At 67.8% G+C, this 26600-nt stretch overlaps 1 protein-coding gene across 4 annotated transcripts in view; it reads left to right on the forward strand.

Moving 5' to 3' along the window:
- Nucleotides 1-26600, forward strand: part of RGS12 (regulator of G protein signaling 12) — a 79320-nt gene continuing 52720 nt past the window's right edge. For 3 of the 4 annotated variants that reach the window (XM_051841604.3, XM_089325108.1, XM_070067985.2), the window contains exons 1-2: nt 14-160; nt 13294-15176. In XM_051841604.3, coding sequence (XP_051697564.2) covers nt 13371-15176 — 1806 coding nt within the window. In that variant the 5' untranslated portion in view covers nt 14-160; nt 13294-13370. Of the gene's footprint in view, nt 161-13293; nt 15177-26600 lie in introns of all 4 variants that reach the window. The other variant, XM_089325112.1, reaches the window with a different exon arrangement.

The raw sequence follows: 26600 nt of genomic DNA on the forward strand, positions 1-26600 counted from the left end.
CGCCCCCGGACACGCCCCGGACACGCCCCGCGCGAGCGCGAGGCCCCGCCCCCGCGAGGCCCCGCCCCCGCGAGGCCCCGCCCCGCGCCCCGCCCTCCGCCCGACCCCGGCGGCGGCGGCCCCGGCGACCGTTGGGCGCGGGAGCGAGCGGCGCGGCCCGGTAGGTGCGGGGGCGGGCGCGGGAGGGCGGGGGCGCCTCCGCCTTCGCTCGGGGGCCGCGCGCTCGCGCCCGCCCCCGGCCCCCGCCCGGCTGCGGGCGGCGCGGCGGGGGCGGGGGCGGCGCCCCGCGTCCTTTTGTTCCCGGCCCAACTCCGGGAAGTCGCCCGGCCGGACGCGGGGCTGGGGGCGGCCGCCGGGCGGGCGCGGGGCGCGGGCCCCGGAGCCCCCGGCCCGGGCGCGGCGGCTCCCGAGGGCGGGCGGGGGCCCGAGTTGCCCCCGGGCCGACCCGGCGGCCGCAGTGTTTGTTTGAGGCCGTTCCCAGGGAGGAGGCTGGAGACGGATGGCAGCCAGGCATAGACAGTGTAGACGGGTGGAGTGTGGTGTAGACACGGGATGGGGTGCAGACAGTGTAGACGGGGTAAGTGTAGATGGGGTAGGCTGTAGAGTATGGTTTAGATGGGAGTGTGGTGTAGACGGTGTGTGCTGCAGGCAGGGTAGGGTGTAGATGGAGTGTGGTGTAGACAGGGTAGGGTGTAAACAGGGCAGGGTGTAGATGGAGTGTGGTGTAGACACAGGAGGTGGTGAGGTGCAGAGTGTAGACAGGGCAGGGTGTAGATGGAGTGTGGTGTAGACACAGGAGGTGGTGAGGTGCAGAGTGTAGACAGGGTAGGGTGTAGATGAAGTGTGGTGTAGACACAGGAGGTGGTGAGGTGCAGAGTGTGGACAGGGCAGGGTGTAGATGGAGTGTGGTGTAGACACAGGAGGTGGTGAGGTGTAGAGTGTAGACAGGGCTGGGTGTAGATGGAGTGTGGTGTAGACAGGGTAGGTGTAGATGGGTAGGGTGTGGAGTGTGGTGTAGACGGGGTGTGCAGGCAGGGTGGGGTGTAGACAGCATGCAGTGTGGGTGGGATGGACAGGGTGGAGTCGAGCGGTGGTGTGTGCACAGGGTCCGGCATGGGTGCAGAGTGTGGACACCTGGGCTCTCAGCGGCCTGGACGCTTGCTGGGTCCAGGGACGGCCTTGCTGGGCCCGGTGACCCCGGGGCTGCCCAGCGTTCCGGGGGCAGAGGGTGCGCTGATGTCCGCGGCCAGCGGGCGGGGAGGGGCAGGAGTGGCTTCGTCTCGCTCTGGCAGGTGGCGGTCAGTTCTTCCCGAGGATTCGCCCTGCCCACTGCTGTGGTCCTGGGACTGGAGACGGCGCCCGGCGCTGTGGGGGCCCGGAGAGGACGGGGCGGCCGGGGGCCTGGGTGGCAGAGCGGTGGGCACGCAGGGTGAAGGCCGGCCCCTTGCAGAGGGGTCAGGGTGTGGCCCTGAAGGGCCCTGTAGCAGAGGCGTGGGGGGCAGAGTGACTCGCTGGCCGCAGCTTCCCTGCCCTCAGGTGCGGCTCCCCCTGAATTCCGTTTTCGGAGGTGAGGGAGCGGCTGAGCGGGCTGTCACCCGCTGGCTCCCAGCTGGCCACAGCGGTCAGGGCCGGGCCGGGCCAGGCTGGGGCCAGGAGCTTCCTGCGGGCCTCCCACGCACGTGGGCCGTGCACTGCCTTCCCAGGCCGCGGCAGGGACTCCTGTGGGAGGCTCCGCCCACCGCCCCACGCGGCCGGTGATGTCAGGAGCCGGCTGCAGGCCGCTCACGCGGGTCTCGGCACTCTGACCCTCCCCGTGCTGTGCCGGAACACCCCCACGGGAATGACTGCCAGGCCCTGGGCGGGAGGTGGGAGGTCCTTGGTGACTGCGCTCCTTGCGGCACTCCCGGCCGTCCCTGTGAGGACCTGTCTTGGTGAGGCCCGGGGCTCTGGCACCTTGCCTGTCGGTGCCCCGCCTGTCTCTGGGCCATCGTGGCTGGCTCGGCCCCTGGCCGCGTCTGAGCTGCTTCTTGGTGCTCCTCTCTGCTCTGATTCTGGAGTTCCTGGTGCTCCGCCACCTTTGGGCCGGCGGCCGCTGGGGCTCGAGGCGCTCACTGCTCCCCGCAGGGCCCTGTGCGTGCCATGGTGCCCCGCGGTGCCCCGCGGTGGGCGGCAGAGTCGCCGGGAGCCGCAGAGCAGTGCCAGGAGGACAGCCGGTGCCCAGGGCCTGTGTCCCTGGCTGCTTCCTGCCCACACCTGTCTCTGGGGCTGACCCCAAGGCGCTGGGCAGCTGAGGCAATGAATGAGCTCGAGAGGACATTGCTGCCGGAGGACAGGGTCTGTGGGGACAGTGGTCTGTGGGGACAGTGGTCTGGTGGACAGGGTGTGTGTGTGGACAGTGGTCTCTATGGATAGTGGTCTGTGGGGACAGTGGTCTGGTGGACAGTGGTCTGTGGGGACAGTGGTCTGTGTGGACGGGCTGTGTGTGGACAGTGGTCTGTGTGGACAGTGGTCTGGTGGACAGTGGTCTGTGGGGACAGTGGTCTGTGTGTGGACAGTGGTCTGTGGGGACAGTGGTCTGGTGGACAGGGTGTGTGTGTGGATAGTGGTCTCTATGGACAGTGGTCTGTGGGGACAGTGGTCTGGTGGACAGTGGTCTATGTAGACAGTGGTCTGTGTGGACGGGCTGTGTGTGGACAGTGGTCTGTGGGGACAGTGGTCTGGTGGACAGTGGTCTGTGTAGACAGTGGTCTGTGTGGACGGGCTGTGTGTGGACAGTGGTCTGTGGGGACAGTGGTCTGGTGGACAGTGGTCTGTGTGGACAGTGGTCTGTGGGGACAGTGGTCTGTGTGTGGACAGTGGTCTGTGTGGACAGGGTCTGTGTGGACAGTGGTCTGGTGGACAGTGGTCTGGTGGACAGTGGTCTGTGGGGACAGTGGTCTGTGTGTGGACAGTGGTCTGTGTGGACAGGGTCTGTGTGGACAGTGGTCTGGTGGACAGTGGTCTGTGGGGACAGTGGTCTGGTGGACAGTGGTCTCTATGGACAGTGGTCTGGTGGACAGTGGTCTGTGTGGACAGTGGTCTGTGGGGCCGGCTGTGTGTGGACAGTGGTCTGTGGGGACGTGGCTCTGTGAGTGGCCCTCACAGGCCGGCTGAGCAGTGGAGACTGAACCAGTGGGTACCTCCCTGGGCGTGGAGGAGGAGGGGCAGGGCAGCTGTGGCGGCCTCAGCGAGCGCCCGAGGCAGGGCTGGGCGGGGCCTCTGCTGGGTGGCAGAGCTGGGCCTGCAGCCCCACCCCTCTTGTCCCCGTTGCCCTGGTCACCTGCCCTCGCCTGTGCCGCGATCGCGGCCCCTGCAGCTGCCCCAGGGTCCCATGGTACCCGCGCCTGCCTGGGGACGGCCGCTCCGCCCTGGGTGTGGGTGACGCGGGCGCTTCCTGGTGAGGGGGTCGCCTCCGGGGAGCCGTGGGGAGCCCGGGGTCTTGGTGCAGTTGGACGACCTTACCAGTTGAAGCAGGGTCGTTCCGCTGAGCCTGCGCGCACGCCGGGTAAGGGGCCCGAGCCAGGCTGCAGGGACCCAGGACTGCCTGCAGGGGCTGTCCCTGGAGGCCCTTGGGGTCCCTTTCCTTGGGAGAAGCCACTCAGTGGTCTGCACTCGGGTCGGGGGCAGCTGGCTCGTCCCAGACCCCGGCCCATGCTGGGGCGCACAGGCTGCTGCGGTGGGCTCTCCCGGAGCCAGGGGCCGCCAGCCTGCGACCGCGCTGGCCGTCTCTCCCCTCGCTTCCTGTCCGTGTCACCACGTCCCTCCTGTGTCCAGACAAACGAGGCAGCGTCTCCACCTCCCGCGTCTCTGCGGGGGTGGGCGTCTGCCGGGCAGCTGCTGCGGGCCGCAGTAGGATCCTCCTGGTGGAGGCGGGGAAGCCGGGGCCTCGCCCGTGCTGGCCTCCGGAGCGGAGGTTTGCGAGCCCTGCCTGCCCGCCTGCTGAGCCAGAGCCGGCTTCGCGGTGTCGTCTTCCCTGCCGGCGCGCGCTGCGCAGAACTGTGCTCACTGATAATTCCGGTGGTCACTGCTGGGCAGACCTGGGGCCAACGCTGTTGGAGGGCAGAGGCTGGGGGGCGGGGGAGCCCCTCTGTCGGAGCAGGATCACATCCGGGAGGTCAGCTCCATGGTAGAGGCAGGTGGCCCCCAGACGCGCTCCCCAGATGGCCACATCGGACCGGCTGGGCCAGGCGGGAGCCAGGAGCCTCTTCCGGGTCTCCCATGTGGGTGCGGGGGCCCAAGGACCTGCGCCATCTTCCACTGCTTTCCCAGGCCACAGCAGGGAGCTGGACCGGAAGTGGAGCAGCCAGGACTCAAACCGACGACCACAGAGATGTGGGCGTCTCAGGCGACTTAACCTGCGACAGCACGGCACCTGCCCCAAACTTTCTTTATTCTTCATTCATTTGAATTCCCTTGTGGTCGTGGGAGTATTTGGGTTGTATTTTTCTTCTGGTTGCTTTTTCTGGAGTTTGCAGTTCTGTGTGTGTCCCCATTTGTTGGTGTGAGCTGCTGAGCCCCGCTGGTGTCGCCCGCTTGTCCCCGCTGCTGTGGGGGGTCCCCGGTTTCGTAGCTCCCACCTCCTCTGCGCTCCTTGCCCGCGTTGGTTTTAGGCCGGCTGAGCTGCGCGCGGTGGTTCCGCCTCGTCTCGCCTTCTGCCACCCTGGCTTTGGGCCCCGTTGTCCTCGGGTGGGCTTGGCCCCGGCCCGGCAGCCTGTCCTGAGCAGGTTGCCCGCGTCAGGCCTGGGGTCTCCTGGAGCCCTCGAGGGGCGGTGGCCTGCCAGGCCCGTGTGAAGGGCCCAGCGAGCGGGCAGGAGGTGTTGGGTTCTGGCGTGCGTGACCCTCACGTGGGTGCCCGCGGCTCTGGCATCGCCAGGGGGTGGGCATGGGCGGGGGTCTTCCGGCAGGTGGTCGCAGTTGGAGAAGGTGGCACGGGGTCAGCTGTGCTGATGGGGGTCCCGGCTCCGGAGCGACCATGCGGCACCGGCGCTGTGACGTGTTCTCCGTGCTCTAGGTCCCACGCCCGGGTGGCGGATCAGCGGCCCAGCCTCCGTGTCCGCAGCTCCCTTGGAGCAGCGTGTGGCCGAGTGAGGCCCCTGTGGTCTCCTCGGGGCGGCCGGACGCTCGCCGTCATGGTCAGGGCTGTTTGTTGCTTTTGTTTTCTGAGCCCTGATCAGTTCAGGAGCATCCAGGGTCTGCAGCACAGCCCGGCATGCAGTAGGCGCTCACTCAGTGTCTGTGGTGCAGCCCGGCATGCAGTAGGCGCTCACTCAGTGTCTGTAGCGCAGCCTGGCATGCAGTAGGCGCTCACTCAGTGTCTGTAGCATAGCCTGGCATGCAGTAGGCGCTCACTCAGTGTCTGTGGTGCAGCCCGGCATGCAGTAGGCGCTCACTCAGTGTCTGTGGTGCAGCCCGGCATGCAGTAGGTGCTCACTCAGTGTCTGTAGCGCAGCCCGGCATGCAGTAGGCGCTCACTCAGTGTCTGTAGCGCAGCCCGGCATGCAGTAGGCGCTCACTCAGTGTCTGTAGCGCAGCCCGGCATGCAGTAGGCGCTCACTCAGTGTCTGTAGCGCAGCCTGGCATGCAGTAGGCGCTCACTCAGTGTCTGTAGCGCAGCCCGGCATGCAGTAGGCGCTCACTCAGTGTCTGTGGTGCAGCCCGGCATGCAGTAGGCACTCTCTCAGTGTCTGCAGCACAGCCCGCATGCAGTAGGCACTCTCAGTGTCTGTAGCGCAGCCCGGCATGCAGTAGGCGCTCACTCAGTGTCTGTAGCGCAGCCCGGCATGCAGTAGGCGCTCACTCAGTGTCTGCAGCACAGCCCGGCATGCAGTAGGCGCTCACTCAGTGTCTGTGGTGCAGCCCGGCATGCAGTAGGCGCTCACTCAGTGTCTGTAGCGCAGCCTGGCATGCAGTAGGCGCTCACTCAGTGTCTGTAGCATAGCCTGGCATGCAGTAGGCGCTCACTCAGTGTCTGTGGTGCAGCCCGGCATGCAGTAGGTGCTCACTCAGTGTCTGTAGCGCAGCCCGGCATGCAGTAGGCGCTCACTCAGTGTCTGTAGCGCAGCCCGGCATGCAGTAGGCGCTCACTCAGTGTCTGTAGCGCAGCCCGGCATGCAGTAGGCGCTCACTCAGTGTCTGTAGTGCAGCCTGGCATGCAGTAGGCGCTCACTCAGTGTCTGTAGCGCAGCCCGGCATGCAGTAGGCGCTCACTCAGTGTCTGTGGTGCAGCCCGGCATGCAGTAGGCACTCTCTCAGTGTCTGCAGCACAGCCCGCATGCAGTAGGCACTCTCAGTGTCTGTAGCGCAGCCCGGCATGCAGTAGGCGCTCACTCAGTGTCTGTAGCGCAGCCTGGCATGCAGTAGGCGCTCACTCAGTGCAGGAGCTCAGAAATCCATCAGAATGTGACTGATTTAGACAAAGTTTGCTGTTTGAGTGAGGGAGCTCCTGTCTGCTGCGGGCCGGGGCAGGTCCTGGGCGGGAGCTGGAACGTGATGCGGGGCTCCAGGTCTCCCGCGTGGGAGGCAGGGACTGACCCTGACCACTGGGGCTGCCCCAGCTGCCCCCGGGACGACCCTGACCGCTGGGGCCGCCCCGGCTGCCCCGGGACGACCCTGACCGCTGGGGCCGCCCCGGCTGCCCCGGGACGACCCTGACCGCGGGGGCCGCCCCGGCTGCCCCGGGACGACCCTGACCGCGGGGGCCGCCCCGGCTGCCCCGGGATGATCCTGACCGCTGGGGCCGCCCGGCTGCCCCGGGACGACCCTGACCGTGGGGGCCGCCCCGGCTGCCCTGGGACGACCCTGACCTCTGGGGCTGCCCCGGCTGCCCCCGGGACGACCCTGACCGCTGGGGCCGCCCCGGCTGCCCCAGGATGACCCTGACCGCGGGGGCCGCCCCGGCTGCCCCCGCGTGCCTTAGCAGGAGCTGGGACAGAGGCCCTGGACCCAGACGCTCCGACAGGGTGACCTCTGCACTGCCCCAGTGGGAGGAGTTTAAGCTCATTTATCTGAAAAGCAGAGTTGGGGGGAGAGGGGGAGGGGGAGGGGGAGGGGAGGGAGGGGCGGGGAAGGGAAGGAGAGGGGGAGGGAGGGGTACGGTGGGAGAGAGAGAGTTTTCGTTTGCCTGTTCCAGATGCCCACAACAGCCAGAGCCCAGAACCCCATCTGGGTCCTGACCCAGGCACGGGAGCCGTCGCCCTGCGCCCGGGCGCGCCGGCAGGCAGCTGGGTCGGGAGCAGAGAGCAGCCGGCCCAGCCGGGTTTCTGTTCCCCGTTTACTCAAGAGGCGGAGAGCCGGTGAGACGGAGCGAGCCCCGTGTGGCTCCCCTCCCGGTCTGCTGCAGCTGGGGGAGGGCCAGGCCCTGGCTGGGGGCGCAGGGGCCAGCACGCGGGCCGTCACGGCTGTCAGCCGGAGTGCGGCGGGAGCCTGGGCGGCGTGGTGCTGAGAGCGGGACTCACTCACGCCTCATTGTTTGCAGGTCGCGTCGTCCTGAGTGAGACGAGAAAAGGAGAGAAGGGATGGCGGGGTGGCGGGGGTGGCGGAGGGCAGTGCCGTGTGCGAGCGGCGCCTCCGGGCCAGGAGCGGCTCCCTCTGGCGCACAGGGAGGCGCCGGGCTGTTCTGGGGCTGCCTGGACGGTGGGGGAGCAGCTGGAGCCCCGGTCCGGCTGGCGCGGGGCGGGCTGCGTCCTCGCTGCTGCCCACCGGATGGTGCCTGGGTCCCGGTGGGAGCCAGCGGCCCCGCCCCTCCCCTCGCCCCTCCGAATCCCCCTGCCTGTTCACCGCTTTCATGTTAAGGGAAAATCACACTGCAGGGGAACGTGTATGATGTGATTTTAGGTGAACTACACGGGTTAGGAAGTTCTTAAGAAAAGTTTTCTCATTTCATTTTTGAAAGAGAAGTCGGCCGGCGCCGCGGCTCACTAGGCTAATCCTCCGCCTTGCGGCGCCGGCACACCGGTTGGGGTGCCGAATTCTGTCCCGGTTGCCCCTCTTCCAGGCCAGCTCTCTGCTGTGGCCAGGGAGTGCAGTGGAGGATGGCCCAGGTCCTTGGGCCCTGCACCCCATGGGAGACCAGGAGAAGCACCTGGCTCCTGGCTCCGGATCAGCGCGGTGCACTGGCCGCAGCGGCCATTGGGGGGTGAACCAATGGAAAAAGGAAGACCTTTCTCTCTGTCTCTCTCTCTCACTGTCCGCTCTGCCTGTCAAAAAAAAAAAAAAAAAAAAGAGAGAGAAGTCTTCCATCTGCTGGTTCACCCCCTAAATGTCCACACAGCCAGGGCTGGGCCAGGCCAAAGCCAGGAGCCAGGGACTCCATCCTGGTCTCCCACGCTGGCGCAGGGGCCAGGGACTCCATCCTGGTCTCCCACGCTGGCGCAGGGGCCAGGGACTCCATCCTGGTCTCCCACGCTGGCGCAGGGGCCAGGGACTCCATCCTGGTCTCTCACACGGGTGCAGGGGCCCAGGGACTCCATCCTGGTCTCCCACGCTGGTGCACGGGCCAGGGACTCCATCCTGGTCTCCCACGCTGGCGCAGGTGCCCAGGGACTCCATCCTGGTCTCCCACGCGGGCGCAGGGGCCAGAGACTCCATCCTGGTCTCCCACGCGGGTGCAGGGCCCAGGGACTTGCGCCGTCACTGCCGTGTCCCCGCTGTGCATGGACAGGAAGCTGGGAGCGCGGGCGGAGCCGGGGTGGGGCCCAGGCGCTGGCAGTGGGCGCGGGCGTCAGGCAGCATCGTCACTGCTGGCCAAGCGCTGGCCTCAGAAGCAGGCACGGTGGACGGTGCGGGTGAGCCCCGCCGCCATGGCCAGCCTTCCGGCCCAGGGGTCAGGACTCTGCGCCGGCCGGATGAGGCACCGGAGCTGTTTGCAGGAGAAGCTTGGGAGGAGAGCTGCGGCGGGCCACGGTGGCGCCTGCGGTGACCGCCAGCGCCGCGCTTGTGTCCCGGCGAGCAGATGCCTGGGAGCCTGGTCCTGAGTGCCCACTGCCCCCGTGTGCCTCCTGCGGCTGCCGGCGGCCCGGCTCGTCTCCCGCTGCCCCCCCCGCGTGCGACTCCCGCTGCCCCCCGCGTGCGTCTCCCGCTGCCCCCCGCGTGCGACTCCCGCTGCCCCCCGCGTGCGTCTCCCGCTGCCCCCCGCGTGCGTCTCCCGCTGCCCGTGCTGGCTCCGTGTGTGTGGCCCGCCTCGCTCTCGTGCGGCCCCTGGGCTTCCAGAGATGAGGACGCGGGGCCGGGGGGCTGAGGGACCGCCCTGGAGTGGTCACCCCGTGACGGCCCCGCAGCAGGCGTCCTGGTCCGCTTCGGTTGTTGGTTCCGTAGTTGACAGGCCGTCCTGGCGTTAGCCGCTGTCGCGCAGTCGTTACGCTGTGCAGTGTCAGAGGTTCTACCCGACGCGTGCTGAGTGCACTGCTCTGTCAGCGCTGAGCCGCTGGGAGGGTTTCTAAGGAGGCCTTCCGCTTCGTCTTACTGCTCGCGGGCGCGTGTGCACGTGCCTGTGTGCACCTGCGTGTGTGCACGTGTGCACGTGTGTGCTTCTGCGTGTGTGCTCATATGCACGTGTGCACCTGCACGTGTGCATGTATGCGTGTGTGCACCTGCTCGTGTGCACTGTGTGTGCACCTGCGTGTGTGCACGTGCGCCTGTGTGCTTCTGCGCGTGTGCACCTGTACATGTGCATGTATGCATGTGTGCATGTATGCGTGTGTGCATGTGTGTGCACGAAAGCCTGTGTGCGTGTATGCATGCGTGTGCACCTGTGTGCATGCGTGCACATATGTGTGTGCATGCATGCGTGTGTGCACGTATGCGTGTGTGCATGTGTGTGCACGTAAGCCTGTGTGTGTGTATGCACTTGTGTGCATGCGTGCACATATGCGTGTGTGCATGTATGCGTGTGTGCACGTATGCGTGTGTGCATGTGTGTGCACATGTGTGTGTATATGTGTGCACATGTGTGGTGCGCGTGTGTGGTGGGCACGCACGTTGTGCATTCCCTTGAATCTGTTTGTGATCCTGTTACTGGAAACTTTATCCCAAGAACAAGGCTTCCTCCTACAGCTTTAGAGCAACTATTTTAAACACATAACACTGTTTAAATGACTGGTCGTGTTTTTTTTTGGGGGGGGGTAGCGCTGTGGTGTAGCAGGTAAAGCCACCGCCTGCAGTGCTGGCATCCCATATGGGCGCTGGTTCGAGTCCCAGCTGCTCCTCTTCCAACCCAGCTCTCTGCTGTGGCCTGAGAAAGCAGGAGAAGATGCCCAAGTCCTTGGGCCCCTGCACCCGCATGGGAGACCTGGAAGAAGCTCCTGGCTTCTGATCGGCCCAGCCCTGGCCATTGTGGCCATCTGGGGAGTGAGCCAGCGGAGGGAAGACCTCTCTCTCTCTCTCTCTCTCTCTCTCTCTCTCTCTCTCCCCCTCTGCCTTTCCTCTCTCTGTGTAACTCTGACTTGCAAATAAACAAATAAATCTTTTTTTAAGGACTATTTTTTTCGTTACAACAAAATGGCCCGTGTATCGCTTTTGAAAGTGAGCTTGTGCAGAGGCAGCGCAGAGGCCTGTGTGGGCCCCCAGCCGAGTGGAGGGTGCCCCCTGCCCACACGGGCCCCGGCTGCCTGAGAGGCCTGTGTACCAGGTTAGCCCCTCGCTGCCTGAGAGGCCTGCACACAAGGTTAGCCCCTCACTGTCTGAGAGGCCTGTGCACCAGGTTAGCCCCTCGCTGCCTGAGAGGCCTGTGTACCAGGTTAGCCCCTCGCTGCCTGAGAGGCCTGCACACAAGGTTAGCCCCTGGCTGTCTGAGAGGCCTGTGCACCAGGTCAGCCCCTCGCTGTCTGAGAGGCCTGCACACAAGGTTAGCCCCTCGCTGTCTGAGAGGCCTGTGACAAGGTTAGCCCCTCGCTGTCTGAGAGAGGCCTGTGCACCAGGTTAGCCCCTCGCTGCCTGAGAGGCCTGCACACAAGGTTAGCCCCTCACTGTCTGAGAGGCCTGTGCACCAGGTTAGCCCCTCGCTGTCTGAGAGAGGCCTGAGCACCAGGTTAGCCCCTCGCTGCCTGAGAGGCCTGCACGCAAGGTTAGCCCCTCACTGTCTGAGAGGCCTGTGTACCAGGTTAGCCCCTCGCTGTCTGAGAGAGGCCTGAGCACCAGGTTAGCCCCTCGCTGCCTGAGAGGCCTGCACACAAGGTTAGCCCCTCACTGTCTGAGAGGCCTGTGCACCAGGTTAGCCCCTCACTGTCTGAGAGAGGCCTGAGCACCAGGTTAGCCCCTTGCTGTCTGAGAGGCCTGCACGCAAGGTTAGCCCCTCGGTGCCTGAGAGGCCTGCACACAAGGTTAGCCCCTCGCTGCCTGAGAGGCCTGTGTACCAGGTTAGCCCTCGCTGGCTCTGGGAGGGTGCCCACTGCCCACACGGGCCTCGGCTGCCTGTGCAGCAAGGGGGCTCGTGCTGCACCTGCTGTCCTGGGAGTCTGAGGTTTAGAACGAGCCCGGCCGAGCGTGCCCACACGACCAGCCCCCCGTGAAGACCCCGCACACGGAGTCCCTGCCGGGCTCCCCTGGCTGACTGCATGTCCTGTGTGTTGTCAGAACGTCTCGCTGGGGGACTGAGCACGAGCTGGGAGAGTCCACTGGGAGAGGATTCTGGGAGCTCGGCCGGTCTCCGGCCCCCGCCCCCGCCCCTGCCCCTGCCCTCCTGACTGAGCTCTGAGGGCCTCTGGGCCGCGTCCTGGGGGCAGGGGGCCGGGGGTCCTCATGGATTTGTTGTTCGTTTCGGAAGGGAGAGAGAGAGAGAGCGAGCGAGCGAGCGAGCTTCCTTCACTGTTCACTTCCCAGAGGCGCAGCAGGCAGAGCTGGACCACGTTAAACCCGGAGCCAGGCTTCCTCCGGTCTCCCTCGGGGTGCAGGCCAGGCAGGCGGCGGCTGTGCGGGGCTGCTGGCGCCGTCCAGTGCCGCTGTCTCGTCGGCGCGTCTCAGGGAGCGCGAGGGGATCTCTGATTCTCTCCAAAGTCACTGTTCTCCAGGGGTCAGGGCCCGGCCCCACGCGGGCCTCGCCCCCGGGGGTGTCCTTGGGAGAGATGCCACCGCTCACGCTCTGACCCCCGGGCTCCCAGACGGCTTCCCAGTTCTTGTCGGACTCCGCTGGGAGAAGCGAGAACCCAGGCCGCGTCTCCGCCGGCCGGCACGAAGCAGCTGCCGCTCCCTCCGCGTTTAATTCTGCATGAGCCGCGGCGAGAGCTGTTCATTCGATCCGAGCCGCGTCGGGTCAGGCCTGCTCCTGCTCGAGTGTCGGCCGCGTGCCAGCTGTCGCCAGGCCCGGCTCGGCGCTTCGCGCGTGTGCGGAAGGCGGGTGGCCCTGGGGGTGGCTGCGGGTGGCCCTGGGGGTGGCTGGGGGTGGCCCTGTGGGTGTCTGGGGGGGTGGCCCTGTGGGTGGCTGGGGGTGGCCCTGGGGGTGGCTGGGGGGTGGCCCCTGGGGGTGGCCCTGGGGGTGGCCCTGTGGGTGTCTGGGGGGGTGGCCCTGTGGGTGTCTGGGGGGTGGCTCCTGTGGGTGTCTGTCCGGGGGTGGCCCTGGGGGTGGCTGGGGGGGTGGCCCTGTGGGTGTCTGGGGGTGGCCCTGGGGGTGTCTGGGGGGTGGCCCTGGGGGTGTCTGGGGGGGTGGCCCTGTGGGTGTCTGGGGGGTGGCCCCTGTGGGTGTCTGTCCGGGGGTGGCCCTGGGGGTGGCTGGGGGGGTGGCCCTGTGGGTGTCTGGGGGTGGCCCTGGGGGTGTCTGGGGGGTGGCCCTGGGGGTGGCCGGGGTGTGTGGTGAGGGCCCCTGTGCCTGTGTGTCATCTGGTCTGGCGCCGGAGGCCTCGTGTGTCCCACACAATCTGTCCTTCATGTTGGCTTGCTTGCAAGAGGGCCTCGGGCTAGGAGGGAAGACGGGGACCCCTCGCCCTGTGGAAAATGTGGGGGGATTTATGGTCGAATAAGGGGCTGCATCAGGGCTTCAGGTGCCTTGAACCCAGGGTCCGCGGCAGGCCGACTGCGCCCCCTGCAGGTTGTGTGTGTCAGGGTGTGCGTGTGTACACGTGTGTGCATGTGTGTCGTCAGCATCTGCACTGTGCAGCCACCAGGGGTCAATGCAGACCGGCGTCAGGGCTGTGCCGGGCGCAGCTCTGGCTGGAGGCGGGCAGCTGGGCTGTGGCGGTGTCCCCACGGTGACAGCGTCCTGGCTGCCCTGCTGTGTCCGGACAGTGCGGGGTCTTCAGTAATGCGCTCTTTATTTTTTCTTCATAGGGTGTTGCTTCAGGCGCCCTCTGAACCCGGCTCCCTGGACGCTGGAGACATGCCTGGGGCCCTGGCCGCGCGTCACCATGTATAGAGCGGGGGAGGCCGGGAAGCGGCCCCCTCGGGTGCGCAGCGTGGAAGTTGCCCGAGGCCGAGCCGGCTACGGCTTCACCCTCTCCGGCCAGGCGCCGTGCGTGCTGAGCTGCGTGGTCCGAGGGAGCCCCGCCGACTGTGTGGGCCTGCGCCCCGGGGACCAGATCCTGGCCGTCAACGAGACCAGCGTGCGGAAGGCTTCCCACGAGGACGTGGTGAAGCTGATCGGCCAGTGCTCCGGCGTGCTGCACATGGTGGTCGGGGAGGGCGCCGGCCGCGCCGACTCCTGCTCCAGCGACGACGAGGGCGGCCTGCACGCCGGGGAGGGCTGGTGGAAGCCCCGGCTCGACTCCAAGGCCCTGGGCATCAACCGCGCCCAGAGGGTCGTGGAGGAGGTGCAGTCGGGGGGCATCTTCAGCATGATCTTCGAGAGCCCGGGCCTCTGCCGCGGCAGCTCGGAGCCCGCGGCGCTCACGCACAGGTCCCTCTCGGAGTCGGCGGCTCCCGGAGACCCAGGCCCCAGCGCGCTGTCCCGGGGAGAGGCGCCCAGGGCCGTCCACGATGACTCGGCGTTCGGCCCCGGCGACGGCGGCTTGGACGCGAGCATCTTGAACGTCGCCATGGTCGTGGGCTACCTGGGCTCCATCGAGCTCCCGTCCACCAGCTCCAACCTGGAGTGCGACAGCTGGCAGGCCATCCGGGGCTGCATGCGGCGGCTGCGGGCGGGGCACAAGGTCCACGCGCTCGTGTCCATGAGGATCCTGCACGACCGCGTGCAGCTGTGCGCCGACAAGGCCGGCGTCGTGGCCGAGTACCCGGCCGAGAAGCTGGCCTTCAGCGCCGTGTGCCCCGACGACAGGCGCTTCTTCGGGCTGGTGACCATGCAGGGCAGCGCGGGCGGGGGCCTGGCGCAGGAGGAGGAGGGCGCGCTGCGCACGTCCTGCCACGTGTTCATGGTGGACCCCGAGCTGTTCCAGCACAGGGCGCACCAGGGCATCGCTCGGCGCTTCGGCTTCGCCTGCACGGCCGACCCCGACACGAGCGGCTGCCTGGAGTTCCCGGCGTCCTCGCTGCCCGTCCTGCAGTTCGTGTCGGTCCTGTACCGGGACATGGGCGAGCTGATTGAGGGCGTGCGGGCCCGCGCCTTCCTGGACGGCGACGCCGACGCCCACCAGAACAACAGCACTGGCAGCAACAGCGACAGTGGCATTGGGAATTTCACGCAAGAGGAGAAGAGCAACCGGGTGCTGGTGGTGGACCTGGGCGGGAGCGCCAGCAGGCACGGCCCAGGGGCCGGCAGTGCCGGGTGGGAGGCGGCCGGTGGGAGGCTCTCACAGTCCTGGGGTGGCCCCTGGAATGGGGGCTTCTGCCACGACGCCGAGGGGAGCGCCCCCTTCGAAGCCACCCCCCAGGCAGACAGGCCCCGGGACTTGGGCAAGCACCTGGGACCCCCCTGCCACGGGGAGGCGCCCCCCGCCGCCTCCCGGAGCTCAGTGCCTCCCTCCAGGCGGGGCGCCGGCCAGCGGTGGCTGCCGGTGCACGTGCTGCAGGACTGGCAGTGTGGGCACGCCAGCGACCAGGAGTCCTACACGGACTCCACCGACGGCTGGTCCAGCGTCAACTGCGGCACGCTGCCCCCTCCCATGAGCAAGATCCCCGCGGACCGCTACCGCGTGGACGGCAGCTTCCCGCAGCCCCCGCTGGGCGCCCAGAGCGCCGACTGGCCCAGGAAGGCTCTGGGGGTGCAGAACCTCTTCAGTCCCCATCGGAACGCCAGGAAGAGCAAAGATGACAAGAAGGTGAGTCTCCCCCGGGGCGGCCCAGGCGCCTGCCACGGCCCTCTGCCGGCTGCCACGGGGGCGCCGGAGCCCCCGCCCGTCCTCGCCGCTGCTGGCCCCGGCTCTGACTCCTGTTGCTGGCCCCGGGCAGGACGTCAGCCGCCTGGAGGGTGGCGCCAGGGCTGCTCAGCCTGGTGCGGGCCTGACTCTCCTCCCACTCCCCCTGCTGCCGTGGCTGGCTGGCTCCTCCCACGTGGGCCCTGCGAAGTCCCTTTTGTTTGTGACCCCCCCCCCCCAGCCCGAGCCTGCTGTGGTGTGAGAGGGATCCTCTGGGGGTGGGAGCACACGCGCCCGCAGAGCTGTGGGCCCCGCGGTGGAGCTTGCCCAGGGTGGGCCCCGGCTGCCTCCCCCACGGGAGACTGGGCCTGGGCGGGGTCTGTCCTTGTGCCCTGGGGCGGAGCCAGCGCCCTCCTCTGGGACTCCCCCTTGCGGGGGCAGGGCTGCGAGGTCGGCCCGGCGTTGGCTCGGTCGGCTTTCCAGGAATTTTCTGCATTTATTTTTTGTTTTTGAGTGCTGAAATGTGCAGAGCTAACCCCCAGAGGCTCCTGGGGCTGGCTTGGGCCAGGGACACCGGGGAAGCCGTGTGCTCCCATGTGACGCCCTGGGCTTGGGGGGGCCCCGGGCGAGCGCAAGCCCATCTGGGGGCCTGCGCACACTGCTGGGCTTTGGGGGAAAGGTGGTCGTGGCTGCGCGGACTGCAGCCCAGCACGCACGGGGGCTCCAGCAGGGGGCTGGGCCGCGGGTGCCGCCTGCCCGCCCCTCCTTGTTTCCAGAGAGGCGAGCCCTCGGGGGGGAGCCCAGCGTGGCGCCCAGCCGGCTTCCGTGGGCTGTGCAGGCCGGGCCTCGGGGAGGGGCCGAGTTGTTCCTTGAGATGGGGAAACCCGCCGTTTCTCTGGGTACCTGCGCTGTGGGAGTGACCGCGCTGCCCCCGACAGGAGGGCCTGCATGCGTCCTGGTGCTGCCACACCTTCCATTGCCGGCGGCGTCCCCTTGGCAGGTGGGGTCCTCGGGGAGGCTGCAGACTGGGCACAGCAGACCCCGGCGACCGATTGGCATGGGAGCTGCGGGCCCTGGGCTCAGGCCCCGTGGGGCCGGGTGTTGGAGTAGGCAGGGTGGGGTGCAGCCTCGGGCTCCCCGCTGGTGCACAGCCACCTGCAGCAGACCCCACCCCGCCGACTCGCCGTGCAGTGCCGGCTGTGGGGTGCCCGGCCGTGATGGTGCCAGCTGTGTGGTGCCGGCTGTGGGGTGCCGGCTGTGGGGTGCTGGCTGTGATGGTGCCGGCTGTGGGTGCTGGCTGTGGGGTGCCGGCTGTGATGGTGCCGGCTGTGGGTGCTGGCTGTGGGGTGCCGGCTGTGATGGTGCCAGCCGTGGGGTGCTGGCTGTGGGGTGCCGGCTGTGATGGTGCCGGCTGTGGGGTGCTGGCTGTGTGGTGCCGGCTGTGGGGTGCCGGCTGTGGGGTGCCGGCTGTGTGGTGCCGGCTGTGGGGTGCCGGCTGTGATGGTGCCGGCTGTGGGGTGCTGGCTGTGGGGTGCCGGCTGTGATGGTGTCGGCTGTGGGGTGCCCGGCTGTGATGGTATCGGCTGTGGAGTGCCGGAGTGCCGGCTGTGGGGTGCCAGCTGTGGCGGTGCTGGCTGTGGTGGTGCCGGCTGTGGGGTGCCGAGCTGCCTCACGAGGGCCCCTGGACGAGGCCAGGTGACGTGGTTCTCACCTCTGACAGGACACGCAAGTTCCTGGATGTGAGGTCACGTGTCCACGGTCAGGTGTCCACGATCGGGGCAGGAAGCTCTGTGGGCGGAGCTGGCCAGTGGGCGAGGGGACATGGGAGCCTGCCGGGCCGAGCTGCAGGAAGGGCCGGGCTGGGTGTCTGGTACCGGTCCGAGCCCCTTGGCTGGCCGCCCTCCTGCACAGCGGCACAGGTGGTCCTTTGTGCACGGCGCCGTCCCCTAGGCTGTCACCACGTGCCATGGTTTGTGCGGCAGGTCTCTGGGGTGATCTCTTATTGGGTGGCTGAGTGTCTCTGGCTTAGTGTAGGATCAGACTGGACAGAGATCTCCCTGGACGCCAGGAGCGGCCGGGCTCCCAGCCTCGCCAGGCGGTGTGAGTCAGCGCGTGCCCGGCCGCGGCTCTGCCCTGGCCCTCGCTTCCTTCCCAGCCCAGGCAGCACGGACCACTGGGCTGTCGGGGGTCGTGCAGCCCTGCGGGGGCCGCTCTGGGGTTTCCACCTCCCTCCCCCGGTGTGTCTTACTCCTCGGCGCTTCCTTTTCCCTCGGCCGTGGTCTGTACCCGCGGTGGGGGCGGCTTCCTGTCTCTGCAGCAGCTCCGACCCCGGCAGCCTGGGCGCTGCTGTGCTGAGTGGGCAGCGAGCTCCCTCGTCCGGCACAGGCCGAGCCCCCGCGTTGCCCTGGGGCCCCGTGTTGTTCTCACACGCGTGGCTCCGCACCTGCGTGCTGCTCAGCTCCTCCTCATGCAGACGCTCCCGTTAACGTGCCGGCACCAGACTCAGCAATGTGTGCCAGATGGAAGCAGCTGGTGGGAGAGGCCAGTCGGTCTTTGGCAGATCCCGCGCCCCTGCCCCCTGGAACGCGCCTCCCGATCCCTCACCCCTGCCCCCTGGACCACGCCTCCCGATCCCTCACCCCTGCCCCCTGGACCATGCCTCCCGATCCCTCACCCCTGCCCCCTGGACCACACCTCCCGATCCCTCACCCCTGCCCCCTGGAACGCGCCTCGCAATCCCTCACCCCTGCCCCCTGGACCGCACCTCCCGATCCCTCACCCCTGCCCCCTGGACCATGCCTCCCGATTCCTCACCCCTGCCCCCTGGACCACGCCTCCCGATTCCTCACCCCTGCCCCCTGGACCGCGCGTCCCGATCCCTCACCCCTGCCCCCTGGACCATGCCTCCCGATTCCTCACCCCTGCCCCCTGGACCACGCCTCCCGATTCCTCACCCCTGCCCCCTGGACCGCACCTCCCGATCCCTCACCCCTGCCCCCTGGACCATGCCTCCCGATTCCTCACCCCTGCCCCCTGGACCACGCCTCCCGATTCCTCACCCCTGCCCCCTGGACCGCGCGTCCCGATCCCTCACCCCTGCCCCCTGGACCACGCCTCCTGATCCCTCACCCCTGCCCCCTGGACCACGCCTCCCGATCCCTCACCCCTGCCCCCTGGACCACACCTCCCGATCCCTCACCCCTGCCCCCTGGACCCCACCTCCCGATCCCTCACCCCTGCCCCCTGGACCACGCCTCCCGATCCCTCACCCCTGCCCCCTGGACTACACCTCCCGATCCCTCACCCCTGCCCCCTGGACCACACCTCCCGATCCCTCACCCCTGCCCCCTGGACCGCGCCTCCCGATCCCTCATCCCTGCCCGCTGGACTGCGCCTCCCTATCCCTCACCCCTGCCCCCTGACCATGCCTCCCGATCCCTCACCCCTGCCCCCTGGACCGCGCCTCCCGATCCCTCATCCCTGCCCCCTGGACTGTGCCTCCCGATCCCTCACCCCTGCCCCCTGGACCATGCCTCCCGATCCCTCACCCCTGCCCCCTGGACCCCACCTCCCGATCCCTCACCCCTGCCCCCTGGACCCCACCTCCCGATCCCTCACCCCTGCCCCCTGGACCCCACCTCCCGATCCCTCACCCCTGCCCCCTGGACCACACCTCCCCATTCCTCACCCCTGCCCCCTGGACCACGCCTCCCGATCCCTCACCCCTGCCCCCTGGACCACGCCTCCCCATTCCTCACCCCTGCCCCCTGGACCCCACCTCCCGATTCCTCACCCCTGCCCCCTGGACTGCGCCTCCCGATCCCTCACCCCCCCTGCCCCCTGGACCGCGCCTCCCGATCCCTCACCCCTGCCCCCTGGACCACGCCTCCCGATTCCTCACCCCTGCCCCCTGGACCCCACCTCCCCATTCCTCACCCCCGCCCCCTGGACTGCACCTCCCGATCCCTCACCCCTGCCCCCTGGACCGCGCATCCCGATCCCTCACCCCTGCCCCCTGGACCGTGCATCCCGATCCCTCACCCCTGCCCCCTGGACCACACCTCCCTATCCCTCACCCCTGCCCCCTGGACTGCGCCTCCCTATCCCTCACCCCTGCCCCCTGGACCACACCTCCCGATCCCTCACCCCTGCCCCCTGGACTGCGCCTCCTGATCCCTCACCCCTGCCCCCTGGACCACGCCTCCCGATCCCTCACCCCTGCCCCCTGGACCACACCTCCCCATTCCTCACCCCTGCCCCCTGGACCACACCTCCCCATTCCTCACCCCCGCCCCCTGGACCACACCTCCCCATTCCTCACCCCTGCCCCCTGGACCATGCCTCCCGATCCCTCACCCCCCCCTGCCCCCTGGACCACACCTCCCGATCCCTCACCCCTGCCCCCTGGACTGCGCCTCCCTATCCCTCACCCCTGCCCCCTGGACTGCGCCTCCCTATCCCTCACCCCTGCCCCCTGGACCACACCTCCCAATCCCTCACCCCTGCCCCCTGGACTGCGCCTCCCGATCCCTCACCCCTGCCCCCTGGACCACGCCTCCCGATCCCTCACCCCTGCCCCCTGGACTGCGCCTCCCGATCCCTCACCCCTGCCCCCTGGACCTTGCCTCCCGATCCCTCACCCCTGCCCCCTGGACCGCGCCTCCCGATCCCTCACCCCTGCCCCCTGGACCGCGCCTCCCTATCCCTCACCCCTGCCCCCTGGACCCCACCTCCCGATCCCTCACCCCTGCCCCCTGGACCACACCTCCCCATTCCTCACCCCTGCCCCCTGGACCACGCCTCCCGATCCCTCACCCCTGCCCCCTGGACCACGCCTCCCCATTCCTCACCCCTGCCCCCTGGACCCCACCTCCCGATTCCTCACCCCTGCCCCCTGGACTGCGCCTCCCGATCCCTCACCCCCCCTGCCCCCTGGACCGCGCCTCCCGATCCCTCACCCCTGCCCCCTGGACCACGCCTCCCCATTCCTCACCCCTGCCCCCTGGACCACGCCTCCCGATTCCTCACCCCTGCCCCCTGGACCCCACCTCCCGATTCCTCACCCCTGCCCCCTGGACTGCACCTCCCGATCCCTCACCCCTGCCCCCTGGACCGCGCCTCCCGATCCCTCACCCCCCCCGCACCCTGGACTGCACCTCCCGATCCCTCACCCCTGCCCCCTGGACCACACCTCCCGATTCCTCACCCCTGCCCCCTGGACTGCGCCTCCCTATCCCTCACCCCTGCCCCCTGGACTGCGCCTCCCTATCCCTCACCCCTGCCCCCTGGACCACACCTCCCGATCCCTCACCCCTGCCCCCTGGACCGCGCCTCCTGATCCCTCACCCCTGCCCCCTGGACCGCACCTCCCGATCCCTCACCCCTGCCCCCTGGACCACACCTCCCGATCCCTCACCCCTGCCCCCTGGACCGCGCCTCCCGATCCCTCACCCCTGCCCCCTGGACCGCACCTCCCAATCCCTCACCCCTGCCCCCTGGGCCACGCCTCCCGATCCCTCACCCCTGCCCCCTGGACCACGCCTCCCGATTCCTCACCCCTGCCCCCTGGACCACACCTCCCCATTCCTCACCCCTGCCCCCTGGACCGGACCACACCTCCCCATTCCTCACCCCCTGCCCCCTGGACCATGCCTCCCGATTCCTCACCCCTGCCCCCTGGACCACGCCTCCCGATCCCTCACCCGTGCCCCCTGGACCACACCTCCCCATTCCTCACCCCTGCCTCCTGGACCACGCCTCCAGATCCCTCACCCCTGCCCCCGGACCACACCTCCCCATTCCTCACCCCTGCCCCCTGGACCACGCCTCCAGATCCCTCACCCCTGCCCCCTGGACCGCGCCTCCCGATTCCTCACCCCCCCCGCCCCCTGGACTGCACCTCCCGATCCCTCACCCCTGCCCCCTGGACCGCGCCTCCCGATTCCTCACCCCTGCCCCCTGGACCACGCCTCCCGATCCCTCACCCCTGCCCCCTGGACCGTGCCCCAAGCTCGGCGCCTGGGCGGCCAGGTCCCTCCTGCCCCTGCTCAGGGGGCCCGTCCGCCGCAGCCCGGCAGGCGCATGGAGCAGAAGCTGACCACGCTGCTCAGGTGGCAGCTGGCGGGCGGAGCTGCGTTTTCCACGCCTGGGCCGGGACCCTGGCTCTGCAAGCGTCGGCCGCGGGACCAGGGATGATTGACGCGCGGGAGTCGGGGCAGGTGGCCTCTCCTGTGTCTGTCACTCTGAGAACGGATTCTGCGGTTAGTGTTAATGAAAATACCAGGTTAAGTAGCAAAAGCCAACTTCTTAAACTTCCCACGTAGTGGATTTTGAAAACTGTGCTTAAAGATTTATTTAAAAGTTAGAGAGAGAGAAAGGGAGAGGTGGGGGTCTTCCATCTGCTGGTTCATTCCCCAGACGGGCTGGGCCAGACTGGAGCCAGGAGCTTCTTCGGGTGTCGCGCGTGGGGAGCGGGCACCCGCGCACTTGGCCACCAGACTGGAGCCAGGAGCTTCTTCCCGGTGTCGCGCGTGGGGAGCGGGCACCCGCTCACTTGGCCACCGTCTGCTGCCTCCAGGGTGTGCACGCGCAGGCAGCTGGCCCAGAGCAGAGCTGGGGCTCCAGGCCAGGCCCTCCGATGCGGCCTCGTAGCTGTGGTGCGCGGTCGCGCTGGGCGAGAGCCCCGGTGACCCCATTCTAGCAGCTCGTCAGACGGCTGCCGTCTGAGGTCCTGGGCTTGGGGCTCCAGCGTCGGGGTTCCGAGGGGGCGCAGTGACCCCTTAGGGTGGCAAAGCCAGCGGGCCCAGCGACACACGCTGGGTCTGGAACATGAGCCGCCGTCACGGGAGCACCGCGTCTGGGAAGACACAGGGAAGGGCACAGCGCGAGCCCCGTGGCGGCTGAGCGAGGGCTGACCTCGCTGAGATGGGGGTGACCCCGACCCCTTGTTGACTGGCTTAAATCTGCCCTGAAGGGAGTTTGGGCCTGGGGGTAGAAATCAAACTGGGCCACTGTGGCTCACTGGGGTAAGCCGGCACCGCGACAGCGGCGTCCCGTATCCATGTCCTAGCCAGCTTGTGCCGGTGCACACCCCGGGGGGGCAGCCATGGTGGCTCAAGTCCTGGGCCCCTGCCGTCCACGGGGGCCCAGATGGAGCTCCAGGCTCCCGGCTTCGGTCTGGCCCAGCGCTGGCTGTTGCAGCCATGTGAGGAGTGAACCAGCAGATGGAAGACCTCGCTCCCTCCCTGCCTCCTTCCTGCCTTTCAACATTATTTTTTTATTTTTTTATTTTTTGACAGGCAGAGTGGACAGTGAGAGAGAGAGAGACAGAGAGAAAGGTCTTCCTTTGCCGTTGGTTCACCCTCCAATGGCCGCCGCGGCCGGCGCGCTGCGGCCGGCGCACCGCGCTGATCCGATGGCAGGAGCCAGGAGCCAGGAGCCAGGTGCTTCTCCTGGTCTCCCATGGGGTGCAGGGCCCAAGCACCTGGGCCATCCTCCACTGCACTCCCTGGCCACAGCAGAGAGCTGGCCTGGAAGAGGGGCAACCGGGACAGAATCCGGCGCCCCGACCGGGACTAGAACCCGGTGTGCCGGTGCCGCAGGCGGAGGATTAGCCTAGTGAGCCGCGGCGCCGGCCTCAACATTTTTTTTTTTTTTTTTTTTGACAGGCAGAGTGGACAGTGAGAGAGAGAGACAGAAAGGTCTTCCTTTGCTGTTGGTTCACCCCCCAGTGGCCGCTGTGGCCGGCGCGCTGCGGCCGGCGCACCGCGCTGATCCGATGGCAGGAGCCAGGTGCTTCTCCTGGTCTCCCATGGGGTGCAGGGCCCAAGCACTTGGGCCATCCTCCACTGCACTCCCGGGCCACAGCAGAGAGCTGGACTGGAAGAGGGGCAACCGGGACAGAATCCGGCGCGCGCTCTCTCTCTCTCTCTCTCTCTCCACCCTGCCCTGTCACTCTGCCTTTGGAGTAAGTGATGACTAAATCTTTTAAATAAAGAAATGGAATTGGGTCCTATAAATGAAGGTGCATTTAAAAGTTGCATGCCTGGGGCCAGCGCCGCGGCTCACTAGGCTAATCCTCCACCTGTGGCGCCGGCACACCGGGTTCTAGTCCTGGTCAGGGTGCTGGATCCTGTCCCGGTTGCCCCTCTTCCAGGTCAGCTCTCTGCTGTGGCTAGGGAGTGCAGTGGAGGATGGCCCAGGTGCTTGGGCCCGCACCCCATGGGAGACCAGGAGAAGTACCTGGCTCCTGGCTTCGGATCAGCGCAGCGCCGGCCTCAGCGGCCATTTCGGGGGTGAACCAGCGGATGGAAGACCTCTCCCTCTTTCTCTTTCTCTCACTGTCAAATAAAAAAAAAAAAAAATAGTTGCATGCCTCACGCATCTGAGTCTGCCCTAGAACTCGGGCTGTCACGCTGGAGGCGGGAGTGAGACAATGAGTTCCTTTACCAAAGTGCTGAGCTGCCAGCCGAGAGCCCGAGAGCTGTCTGGCCTCCTGCACGCCCTCCGGGAGCCGTGTCCGTGCCTCCTGGGGTCACAAGGGCTCGCGGGGTGCTAGCCTCCACGTGCTGGCATGTGGCAGGTGTTCCCTGACAGGCTCTCCTGCCGGCCCGAGCCGTGCTGTGTGTGCCAGGTGTCGCATCAGCGAAATGTCCAGAAGACTGTGTTGCGTGCCCTTTCTTTTCTGCAGTACCCCACGCAGAGCGGGTGTGGCTGCTGCCCTGCTCCCCGCTGGCCCCGCAGTTCCTTCCCAGAGAGGCACCGAGGCCGTGGGCAGGAGCCTGGCTGCAGTGGGCACTGACAGATCTGTGAGTGAGCAAACACTGCTGTGGACGGGGCAGCGCAGGCCTCGGCAGCCCAGGCCACCCATGGGCAGGGCACGGAAGTGCAGGCCATGGCAGCGCAGGGCACGGGCAGCCCAGGCCGCGGCAGTGCAGGGCATGGGCAGACCAGGGCACGGGCAGTGCAGGCCACGGCAGCCCAGGCCGCGGCAGCGCAGGCCACGGCAGTGCGTTGTCGAGCAGGAAGCTAAGCGTGGCGTGGGGCGCCTACTTTGGTTCAGAGTGCTGGCTCGAGTCCCGGCTCCTCTGCCCATCCAGCTCCTGCTGACACGCCTGGGAGGCAGGAGCGATGGCCGGGTGCTCGGGTCCTGCCACCCCCACAGGGGCCCCGTGGAGCTCTGGGCTCCCGGCCTCAGCCTGGCCCAGCGCTGGGCATTGTGGGCATCTGGAGAGTGAGCCAGTGGATAGAAGATCTCTCTGCCTTTCAAGTAGATGAAAATAAACGAGTGAACGTAAGAAGAGTGTAGCATCTCTGTTATGGAACACGTATGTATCTACATGTTGGGGCGCCTGGTGCGTGGCTGAGACCCTGCGCTCACTTCTGAGTGCTGCTGCGTCCCGGATCTGTCCGCGACGCCAGCTCCCTGCTGTGGGCAGCGGGTGGCGCATCAAATACGCGGGCCCCTGCACCCACGGGAAACCCAGAGGAAGCTCCTGGCTCCTGGCTTCCGCCTGGCCCAGCGCCGGCCGTTGCAGCCATCCGAGGACTGAACCAGCGGGTGGAGACCTCCCTTTCTGTAACCGCGACTTTCAAATAAATGAATTAATTTTAAAAAAATGAGCGACGGCGAAGTTGCGATAGCAGCTGCCCCTCCGGAAAGCCGAGCGCTGTCCAGGGCTGGGAGGACGCCCGGCCTCCTCACGAGCCTGGTGGCCTCCTGTGGCGCCGGCTCCCGCGGGAGACCCCTGCCCTGCAAGTGAACCCGTGCACCTGACCGCGCAGGTCTGGGCGTGGCGGGGCCAACGCGCCAGCACAGGAAGTGCCCGCCGCGCGCGGCCCAGGAGAGCTGGGGGCGCCCGGGGGACTCTGACCCTGCATTCGTTTTATGATGGGGTTGGGAAGATGTTTTGTTGACTAAAAAGCTCCTTTGGGGGAAAACATTATCTTCCTTTCATTCTGGCGTCAGAGCAGAGCGAACGCGGCAGGCGCTGGACCCCAAGGCGTGGGCGGGGGCTGCGGCGCAGGCAGGGGCTCTGGGCAGTTTTCCTGGGAAGTGAGACGTTCAGAAGAGGCTGGGCCCGTGTGCGCTGTCCCACAGGCTGAGCCTGCCCTGCTCGCCAGCCCAGGCCAGACAGGAGGCAGCGCGGCCGCGCGTGCAGACGAAGGGCTGGTGGCGCGGGAAGCAGCGCCGTGCGCCCGTGGTGGGGCTGGGGTCCCCGGGGCTCCAAGAGCCGTGAGGAGTGGGCGGGGAAGCCGACAGCAGCGTCCGTCCCCAGCCCGGGCTCCCGGAGGCGCTCATGCCATGGCACCGTCCCCTTGTGGTTTTGTGCGGTCTCCAGCGGGGGGGGCTGTGGTAGCCCGGGGGCCCCGCCTGCCTGTGGAGCCCCCGCGCCTGGGGACGGCCTCTGCGGACGGCTTGGAAGGGCAGTGTCGCTCCAGGGGTTGGTCCAGGGTGCTCCGCATTCCACTGTGTGGGTGCCACTGTGCACCGTTCCTGGCGATGCTATGGTGAGGGGCAAAGCTTTTTTTTTCTGTTCATTTTCATTTTATTGCAAAGACGGGCAGAAAGACAGTTGAGAGAGGTCTTCCATCTGCTGGGTCACGCCCCAAAGGCGTGGAACAGCCGGGACGGGCCAGGCCAAAGCCGGGAGCCTGGAGCTCCATCCAGGTCTCCCACGTCCCTGAGCCGTCACCTGCTGCTCCCACGGGTACAGGACTTGAACCAGGGAGTGGGGTGGCCAGGCCCTCCGGTACAGGATGTGGGCGGCCCAGGCGAAGGTACAGGGCCCAGCCCAGCCTGTCTCGCGGTGAGCGTTCCTGCCGCCGTCCCCAGTCCCCGTGCACATGCAGTATTGCACAGGGCTCCCTCCTCGCGGCTTTCACTTGCAATTCTGTGAAACTGAACTTGGGTTTCTTTGTTGAAGGCAAGACAGCGAGGTCTGCTCTGGGCTCGGAGAACTTAGCAGAGGGAAAGCGGGCAGGAGCGGGGACCCCGGGAGGTCCCACCGGAGCCGTGGAAGCGCCTGGACCTGAGTGGAACAGACGCACCGCAGAGGCCCCGGCCGCCGCCCTGCGTAGCAGGGTGAGGTCAGACAGGGCTGTTGGTGCAGCTGGGGGGAGACCGGCCGGGACCCTCAGGGGAGCTGGGCTCACCCCGGCGCGGGGTGGGGGTGGGGTGGGCGAGGGGCGCGTCTCTCTCCCCTCCGTGCTCTCCACCCCAGCGCCCCACTGCGGGCTGGGAGGAGGCTGGCGCCATTTCAGGCATAAGAGTAGCGGCTGCTCCGGCTCCTCTGTGTGCGCCTGCAGCTGCAGCCGGCGGCGGGTTGGTCCCCACGTGGCCAGCAACAGCCAGGGGCGGGGCTGAGGGGCTGCGGCCGCACCCTGAGA

Source organism: Oryctolagus cuniculus, chromosome 2 (genome assembly GCF_051225735.1).
Source record: "Oryctolagus cuniculus isolate XC-2025 breed Fujian yellow rabbit chromosome 2, ASM5122573v1, whole genome shotgun sequence".
Lineage (NCBI taxonomy): Eukaryota > Metazoa > Chordata > Mammalia > Lagomorpha > Leporidae > Oryctolagus > Oryctolagus cuniculus.